Genomic DNA, 9,796 nt, shown 5'->3' on the forward strand with positions numbered 1-9,796 from the left:
TTTGGGCCTAAAAGAGGCACGTTTTCTTTCAGTTACAAGATTCCCCCCCTGAAGGGAACCCGGATGCAGCAGCCGGAAGTCGCCTTCCGCACCTGCGCAGTCTGCGCCCCGCCTGCCAGCGCGCGTGCGTGCGTGCGCCATAGAGTCTGCCGAGCGGAGCGCCCCCGCGCCTGGCCTCCCTCGGGCCCCGGCCATGAGCTGAGAGACGCGGCGGGCGGGCGGGCGAGCGTCTCCTGGTCTCCGCGGGAGGAAGGCGGAGTTGCCGCGCTTGGCGGTGGCGCCGATCTCCCGCGGGCAGCTGGCCGGGATGCCGGGCGAGCGGCAGGTGCAGGAGAAGGTGCTTCAGTACGAGGCCTTCGTCAGCGAGGTTCTGCAGAGGGACCTCCGGTGAGTGTCTCCTTCCCGGGCGCCTCTCGCGCCGCCACCCCCGGCTGGGAGACGGAGCCCTCGGCTTCTTGTGCTCCGCTTTCTGCTCGTGCTTCCAGACCGTTGTTGGTGTTTCTCCCCAGGAAGGTTCTGGAGCAGCGGGATCAGGTCTATGAAAAGATGGCTCAGTACCTGCAGCTCAAGAATATTATTGAGCGGTTGCAGGTAACTAAAAACTTCTTTAAGCTGCTTACAGCACTTTACACAGAAAGATCTGCAGCAGTGTTCTGCGGGGGGGGGGGGTAGATGTAGGAGACAGCAGGGCATTGCGTGTTACTTACTATAACAGCTGTTTGACTCCAGAGAGCAGAGATCGGTAAACGTTTCTTCCTTTTCTCCCAGGAGACAGGAAGCCAGGAGCTGACAACTCAAGTGGATCTAGGCTGCAATTTCTATGTCAATGCAGAAGTGTGAGTAGCACAAAGACAGAGCTCATCTGTATCCATTTCCACATGTATTCTTGCCCCTTGACTTCCTGTCTGCTCCAGTGACAGGAGAGACCTGTCTTTGATATAAAAAGTAAGGATTATGCCTAGGGCTGGGTGATATATAAATATATTGTCCAAAACTGGTTTGAAATCCATATTGTGGTAACTGTTTCATAACTTTTGACCTGGCAATATATCGTGAATCATGGTGTATCTGCTATGCAAAAATCACACACGGGGGTGGGGGGAGTGAAGCCAGCCAGTGCTTCTCTTGATTCCTGCAGCCCCTGTTAACCCTTAACGGCTCAGCTCTCCCCTGCCTCCTGCATTGGGCGGTGAATCACAAGAACAGGCGCCGGCAAAAATCACAATGTGGGAAAAACCCTGAATTCAGGCAGTTCCTCTACATAACTCCATCCTTGTTTCAGATATCATGATATATTGCTGATATATCATGATGCTGAAAACCAGATACTGCCTGGCCCTATTTATGGCAGGGATGGGGAGCCGCAGTCCCAAACGCATTTTCCAGGCCTCTTTGTTTATTGCATTTGTATACCACCCTTCATCCGTCGCTCTCAGAACAGTTCACAACATAAAAACACAATATACATAATAAAAACAAGAACAAAACAAACCAATAACTCCCCTTCCCCCATCCCCTCCCACAACGTGTTTAAATGGGTATTGGATGTTAAATCAGCCAAAGCCTGGTTGAAGAGGAATGTTTTCACCTGGCTCCTAAAGGTGCATAATGAAGATATCAGCTGAACCTCCCTGGGGAGAGCATTCCACAACTGGGGAGCCACTGCAGAAAAGGCCACTTCTCATGTTGTCACCCCCTGGACCTCACGTGGAGGAGGAAAACAAAGAAGGGCCTCAGAAGATGATCTCAGGGTCTATCTGTCCTAAGGATTCTCCCCAGACCACACCCATCACCTGACCTTCTTCACACTGTCCTCAAGTGCTTTTGCCATGTGAAATACTTATTTCAGTTGTGCAACTACAGTATAAACTACTATACAAAAAGAAGAATTGCATCTAATGTTTTGCCCATGGAATCATCCACAAGGGAATGCACCGTATTTTTTGCTCTATAAGGCGCACCCGACCATAAGATGCACCTAGTTTTAGAGGAGGAGAACAAGAAAAAAAATATTCTCGCCTCTGCTCAGCACCTCTCCAGCAAAGCGGGAGGAGAAATGGAAGGGGCTCCGTTTCTCCTGCCGCTTTGCTGAATGGGCGCTGCGCAGCTTTCCCTCTCTGTGCAGCGCCCCTTCAGCGAAGCACCAGGAGAAGCAGAGCCCCTTCCACTTCTCCCGCTTCGCTGAAGGGGCGCTGACCAGAGAGGAAAGCTGCACAGCACCTCTCCAGCGACGCGAAGCCAGGAGAGCAAGAGGGATCGGTGTGCACACATTTCCCCTTACTTTTTAGGAGGGGGAAAGGGTGTGTTATAGAGCGAAAAATACGGTAGTTCTCCATTGAAAAAGGTTCTGCACATCTCCTTCATGGCATCCTTGCGTGTAAGGAAAGTGTGACACTAGGATCCTAAAAGTTGAGAAAGGGCAGAAGGCCAGTTAATCCAGCTCCCTCTAACAAAGCAGGCATCTCTGGATAATCCTACTCAATCCAGATTATGTGCCACAATCAGAAAGCAGATGTGTTGTGTATGTGTATGATGTTTTTCAAGCTTCAGAGGCCTCAGGCAGGCAGACAAATTGTGCTTCTTGCTGAGGGAAGCTGAGGAATCTACTATGGAGGGGGAAGTAGATAGCTTTCCTCATTATTGGAACATCTGTCAGTCATTGAAGGCATATTTTACCTTTGCCACAAGCTAACCAGGTAACCCAGCATATCTCAGTCTCAGTCTCCCATCGGCAGCATGGGGATAGTAACACGGCCTGCTTTTCAGAGTTATTGTAAGATTTAGTGGAACAAGCTGTGTGAAATACTTTGGACACTTTCACTGCTCTATGTTATTCATGAGAATGTGAGTAGCAGTTTAAGGAGGATTTCAGCTAACTGAATCAGGCTGGGCTAACTGGATCAGGCAGTGGTGTGTGGTACCAAACAGTGAAAAAGTTCCTGAAGCCCTGTAAATGCCATCTTGGTAGTCAAGATAACAACAGGATTAATGGTTGGACTACGCAGAATTAGATAAATTAACAGGAAGGATTTGAAACCTGCGGGACCAGAAATTCTCAGAAGACTGGAATAAATTTACGAACTATTTGAAAAGCAGTTGCGATGAACAGATTATGCTAGTAGGTTTGCAAGAAGTTTTGTAAGGGGAATTATTTGAAATATTGCAAGAAAGACAATGAGGAGAAATATTAGTTAAGGATAATTAAAGGTAATATGAAATTAAATGCATAATAAGTGATAAAAACAGAAAATAATCAGAGGTGTTGACGGAAGTCTAAAAATATTGTATAAGATGAGAAGTTATGTTCTATGACTGTTGGAATTGATATGTTAAAAATTAATAAAAACGTGTGTGTGTGTGTGTGTGTGTATATATATATATATATATATATATTTGTTTTCGTAGATATATATATATATAATGGTTATTTGCTGCAAGAATGAGCTCATATGTACCTATCTGCTTGCTTAGAAATTTTGAACCTTAGTTTTGATTTAGCTAGTCAGGAGACTAGCTGCCTGCCCGCCCGCTACTTCCTTTTCTGAGAGATGGGTGAGAGTTGGGAAAGGGCCCCTAAATTAGGGGTGAGTTAATTGGGCTGTTGAGGCCAACTAACGTAGCTTGCATTTTGTATATTAGCCTCTTGCGGAGAAATTATGAGAAGGGCTTGCCATTTTCACTTTTTTCTAATAAAGCACTAGAATTGATCACTCTAGCATTTTTGGTGGCCCTGCATCAAACCACTCACACAGAGACTCCTTTGGGCTTGTGGATCAGGACAAGTGGAAAAGGGAGATCGGCTCAATCTGTGCAGAAGAAACTAGGAAGTTAAAAGCCAGGTCTTTCAGGGAGGAATGGCAGGGTAGCTGCCATAGCTCAGGCTCAACCTTTGCAAGGCCAAACACCTCTCTACCCAGCTGGTATAAGTATTTTGCCCTTGGGAAAACAGTTGTTTTCTCTTTCAAGAAAAAAATAACATTCATTAAACATATTTGTTAATTTCTTTTCTTTTTTTAAAAAAAGATATTTATTAAAAGTTTTAAAGATATAACAAGAAAAAGGAAAAATAAACATACAAAATAAAAAAGTTAAAAACACACATTGATTTTCAATAACATATCTTCCATACACTTATTTCCTCGGACCTCCTCATACCTCCCTTCTTTGTATTCCAGTTCGATTTGTTAGTTCAGCAAATCCTTACCATTAAACTTTTACCCATTTGTAAAAAAAAATCATATCTCTTAAAGCATTACAGCTGGAAACCGCTTAGTTTCTATCCAACATCCTTCTAACATTCATTAATTTTACAATGTTTCTATAAGTAGTCTTTGAATTTCTTCCAGTCTTCTTTCACCGACTCTTCTCCCTGGTCTCGGATTCTGCCAGTCATTTCTGCCAATTCCATGTAGTCAATCACCTTCATCTGCCATTCTTCCAGGATGGGTAGATCTTGTTTCTTCCAATACTTTGCAATAAGTATTCTTTCTGCTGTTGTTGCATACATAAAAAAGTTCTGTCCTTCTTTGGCACCAATTGGCCGACAATGCCCAGGAGAAAGGCCTCTGGTTTCTTCAGGAAGGTATGTTTAAATACCTTTCTCAGTTCATTATATATCATTTCCCAGAAAGCCTTAATCTTTGGGCACGTCCACCAAAGGTGAAAGAATGTACCTTCAATTTCTTTACATTTCCAACATTTGTTATCGGGCAAATGATAGATTTTTGCAAGCTTGACTGGGGTCATGTACCACCTGTATATCATTTTCATTTTGCATATTCGTTAATTTCACCATGCACCCAATATCCCATATTTTTAGTAATCCATTCTTCCAAAGTAAGTGTTCCCATTTATAAATTCATGCCATTTTAAATACCTTTTCTTCCTGCAGGCCTGATGCCTCCACCATATTTGTAGCACTGGGTTATGGGTTCTTTGTGGAGTTGACTCTTCCTGAGGCGCTTGCATTCATTGAGAAGAAGAACAAGCTACTAACAGAGTGAGTAGAAGGAATTCAGTTGTCCCACTGTGCCCCCCATGCTATCCAAGGAATCTTAGTTGGCAGGCCTCACAAGAGCACTCTTCAATAGCTTAGGGTGACGATCTCTTGCAACCAATTATCTGGCTAATGCAAGCAGACCATGCTTTGGGAATGCAGATGGCAGGAGCCCCCCAAAGCAATGAGAAGAGCCAGAAAAGCACAGGTGAGATCTCTTAGATGGAAACAAGCAAACTCTGCCCTCTCTCTCCTTGTGCCACTTAGTCTGGAGCATGTTTGTTTGAAGGTAAAGTTCCACTGTGTTCAGTGGGCTCAGGCAAATTCCTCCCGGTATAGCATGTTGCCCTAATTTGTGAATGGTCCAAGAGTCTTTAGATCAGGCTTCTTCAATCTCGGCCCTCCAGATGTTTTGAGACTACAATTCCCATCATCCCGACCACTGGTCCTGCTAGCTAAGGATCATGGGAGTTGTAGGCCAAAAACATATGGAGGGCTGAGGTTGAGGAAGCCTGCTTTAGAGTTTCAGGCTGCATCCACCCTCCTTCCTTACCCACAATTTCTTCTGTCTCCAACAGACTCAGTGAAGCCCTTACCAAAGACTCTGCCAAGATCAAAGCCAATATTCGGATGGTTTTAGAGGTAATGATGGGTGTTCCTTGCTCCAAGTAGACAGATTCCTATTGGGCAGGAATCCAGCAGGGGAAGGAGGAAAGCAGCAGAAAGTTGTGGCCTGCTTTTCCTTGGAGTGCTGCCTATGGTGTGGGAAGCATGTTTACTTCTGGTGCGTAGGAGTGGCTGGTGGCGCTGGGATCTAAACCACTGAGCCGCTTGGGCTTGCTGATCGGAAGGTCGGCAGTTCGAATCTGCGCAACAGGGTGAGCTCCCTTTGCTCTCCCAGCTCCTGCCAACCTAGCAGTTTGAAAGTATACCAGCATGAGTAGATAAATGGGTACTGCTGCTGTGGGTAGGTAAATGGCATTTCCATGTGCTCTGGCACTTGCTGTGGCGTTCTCTTGTGCCAGAAGCAGTTAGTCATGCTAGCCACATGACTTGGAAAGCTGTCTGTGGGCAAATGCCAGCTCCCTCAGCCTGAAAAGCAAGATGTGCTGCACCCCATAGCACTTAACTTATGGTGCAGTATGAAAGAGATGCTCTAGGAAATCAGTAGACCATCCTAGGCTCAGACTGTCTTTCTCCCACTCCCAACTCCTCTCTGCAGGGCTTGCATGAACTCCAAGGTCTCCAAGATTTGCCTGAGGAGACCAGAAGGGACATCTTCCTTTAGGCACCAGCCCTTCCTAGAGGGGACGTTTTCAATGTGATATGCTGGAAGAAGAGTTAGTCTCTTGGGCATTTTGGTGGTGGCAGCAGGAACTGCGTTTGTAACTGAGGAAACCCTTATGAGTTGAGTAGGGTGAATGTACTTACAGGGACAGCAGATTGGAGAGTTTGAGAGAAAACAGTTTCTCTTGGGGTGGTTGATTTCACTGCTCCAAATATTCAACCCTTCTCTGCCTCTGTTTCCCCAGGAACTGTGTCTTAGTATAAGTTCATCTCAATTTGCAAAAGTAATAAATAAAGATGATTATTCCAGTTGGTTGTCTTTTTGCCCCATTCTTCCACCCACCTTCCCATTGGTTCGCGTCTCCGCTCCTCCACATGCAGCTGCTGGGTGACCTTGGGCCAGTCACACTTCTCTGAAGTCTCTCAGCCCCACTCACCTCACAGAGTGTTTGTTGTGGGGGAGGAAGGGAAAGGAGAATGTTAGCCGCTTTGAGAGTCCTTAGGGTAGCGATAAAGCGGGATATCAAATCCAAACCCTTCTTCTGTCATTTAGTCTTAGAGAACATTGGCCCATATTTGTTTTTACCTTGCTGAGTATTAAACCACCTAAAGGCAATTGTGAGGAGAAAGTGGGTACAGTGGTACCCCGCAAGACGAATGCCTCGCAAGACGGAAAACCCGCAAGACGAAAGGGTTTTCTGTTTTGGAGGCGCTTCGCAAGACGAATTTCCCTATGGGCTTGCATCGCAAGACGAAAGCCCATAGGGAAATGCTGGCGGTCGGGAGCAAAGACTTTCGCCCACAGCCGGCCTTCAGAAGAGGACCTCTTCTGAAGGCCGGCGGGGGGCAAAAGTCTTTTCTCCCCCCCGCCTGCCTCCCCCCCGCCTGCCCCGGGCGATCTTAAAATGCTGGCGGGTGGGAGCGAAGCGTTCGCTGCCGACCCCCAGCATTTTAAAATCTCCCCGTGTCCCGGGGAGATTTTAAAATGCTGGGGGTCGGGAGCGAAGCGTTCGCTGCTGACCCCCAGCATTTTAAAACGCTGTTCCGAAGCGGGGCGGGGGGGGCGCGGGAACACCTGCCCCAGCCGCCCCTCTTCGGAACGCTGTTCCGAAGCGGGGCGGGGGGCGGGAACACCTTCTGAAGGCGGGCAGGGGGTGAAAGTCTTTGTCCCCCCTGCCTGCCTTCCCAGGGGCTTTTAAATCGCCTCGGACAGCGGAGAAGTCCTCCGCTGTCCGGGGCGATTTTAAAATGCCGCCCGCCAGCATTTTAAGATCCCCCGGACAGCGGAGAAGTCCTCCGCTGTCCCGGGGTTTTTTAAAATGCTGGGGGTGGGAAGAAAAGCCCTTGCCCCCCCCAGCCTTCAGAAGAGGTCCGGGGACAGACTGTCTGAAGGCGGTTTCCCTAGGAACGCATTAATTGATTTTCAATGCATTCCTATGGGAAACCATGCATCGCAAGACGAAAAACTCGCAAGACGAAGAGACTTGCGGAACGAATTAATTTCGTCTTGCGAGGCACCACTGTATACTCAGGGAGATTGTCCACTGACAGGAGGCCCCTCCTCAATAAATTAGTTTCCAAACAAGGATAGCTTTCACTTTTCTATTATCCTGTTCAAAAACTGATACCTTTTCATGTTGGCAGAAATTTTCAGCATTGCAGAAATTCTGCTTTGTAAGTGACATTTTCCTTAGAAGCCAAATCAAATGGATTGAAGTTCTGTGGAGTTTTTCCCTCACTAGTGGAGGAAATGTGTCCCCCTCCCTGCATGGACCCAGCTGGTTTACAATTTAATTGACAAGCTATTTTAAACAATTTATCCCTTGTTTTGAGATTTCAGCAGCATTATAGCCATTACATTTCTGAGCTTTTCCATACTACAGTATAAGTAAATTCAAAAATCACTACTGTTATTTGCCTTGTTTTGAACTTTGTAGATGGTGCTGTTTTTTTGTGAAAGTTAAAAAAATAAAAAGCAGTGGACAATCTAGGGTACTAAGACTTGCAAATGTCTGACCCCTTGAATTAGCAGTACACTTGATGCCCCCAAGCCCCTTGACAACCACAGTGCTGACGACGGAAACTCCAAATGGCATTCCAACGCTAAGCATCTGATATGAGAAAATATATGTTAGGTAGATCTTCATTTGGACTGTGTCCCTGAGTTACCACTAGAGGTTCAGGTTTGTGGCTCTACGCTTAAAGAAAACCAAATCAAAGATTATTATGTTTTATCCCGAACAGACAGGCACCCTTTTAGTGTGTGCTTATTTTATACTGGACATTTAACTAGCTGCCATCTTCCTTCCTTAATGTATTTTTATAGTTTTGTTTGGTAAGCCACTCTGAAAGCAATGGCTGAAGAGTAGCTAATAAAAGGTTTTGCATACACATTTAATGCCAGCATGGGGCATAATAAGGCTGCTATAATTTAGAACCTAATCATTGGGGAGGGGTTGAAGTTGGGATGGATACCAAAACTTGCCACCATTGCCATAAACTAAAACATGGTAAGAAGCAAGTAAATAATATTTCTAAGCTTACTTCCCAGGTTGTTGTGTGATTATTAAGCGGGGTAAGAAAGGGAGCCAGCTTACTTCATAGCTGGATTTCCTCAAAATGAGGTTTTACAGCCTAATTCCTATGCTTTAAATTTGACTGCCTAGGATTGGATTTTGAAACTTTGTTCATCCCCACGATGGGGTGAGTGTCCGTTGCTTGGTCCCTGCTCTTCCCAACCTAGCAGTTCGAAAGCACGAAGTGCAAGTAGATCAATAGGTACCGTTCTGGCGGGAAAGTAAACGGTGTTTCTGTGCACTGCTCTGGTTTGCCAGAAGCGGCTTAGTTATGCTGGCCACATGACCTGGAAAAACGGCGGCTCCCTCAGCCAGCAAAGCGAGATGAGTGCTGCAACCCCAGAGTTGTCTGCGACTGGACCTAATGGGTCCTTTTACCTTTATATCCTGTCCTACCCGTTAAAACCTGTCCTACACCAACAACATGCTGACAACCTCTGTCCTAAACCCTGATGTGTGTGGACTCTAGCTTTTCAGTGGTTAAAGAAATATCCTTTCCAACTGCTGTGGGCCACTCATCTCTCTGTCTTTGATATATTTCATGGGAAACAGATCGATTGTGCATGTCTTTTCAGAAGTAAAGACTTCCACTCGGGTGTAGAGATGATTGCAGCCTAAGCCCTAAATCTGAGCACTTGACACACAGGAGCTTGGTTATCCTGACAACAATCCTGCCAGGTAGGCGCTGTTCCTTGGATGGAGCAGCTTGCCAGCACCACCAGAGTCTGGCCAGGATGCCCAGGTCTCCCTGCCATCTCAGCCTGGTTTCCATAGCGATCGAGGCCCTGGGCGGCCTTGGGCGGCGGAGCCCCGGCGGAGGCAGAGAGGTTCTCATGGCAGCAACCTCCTTCGCTCCTCTCGACGCCCCGCACCCCGCGCGCGCCCCCGCCTGCATCCCCTCCCTCGGTTGCCGCGGCAACCGCGGGGGCGCGCAAGG

General features: G+C 46.8%; 2 protein-coding genes across 3 annotated transcripts in view; one reads left to right on the forward strand and one right to left on the reverse strand.

Annotated features, from left to right (window-relative positions):
- The window catches only part of LOC310696721 (uncharacterized protein), a 185,180-nt gene that overhangs the window by 97,463 nt on the left and 77,921 nt on the right, over nucleotides 1-9,796 (reverse strand). The gene's annotated exons all lie outside the window — the stretch shown is intronic.
- Nucleotides 219-6,592, forward strand: UXT (ubiquitously expressed prefoldin like chaperone). The gene is made up of 6 exons (XM_083482680.1): nucleotides 219-387; nucleotides 510-591; nucleotides 769-836; nucleotides 4,892-4,999; nucleotides 5,575-5,638; nucleotides 6,219-6,592. The coding sequence occupies exons 1-6, from the start codon at nucleotides 308-310 to the stop codon at nucleotides 6,282-6,284; spliced, it is 468 nt and encodes a 155-aa protein (XP_083338806.1). The 5' UTR covers nucleotides 219-307; the 3' UTR covers nucleotides 6,285-6,592.

This window comes from Podarcis liolepis (genome assembly GCF_965112155.1).
Source record: "Podarcis liolepis genome assembly, chromosome: 17".
Taxonomy (NCBI): Eukaryota; Metazoa; Chordata; class Lepidosauria; order Squamata; family Lacertidae; genus Podarcis; species Podarcis liolepis.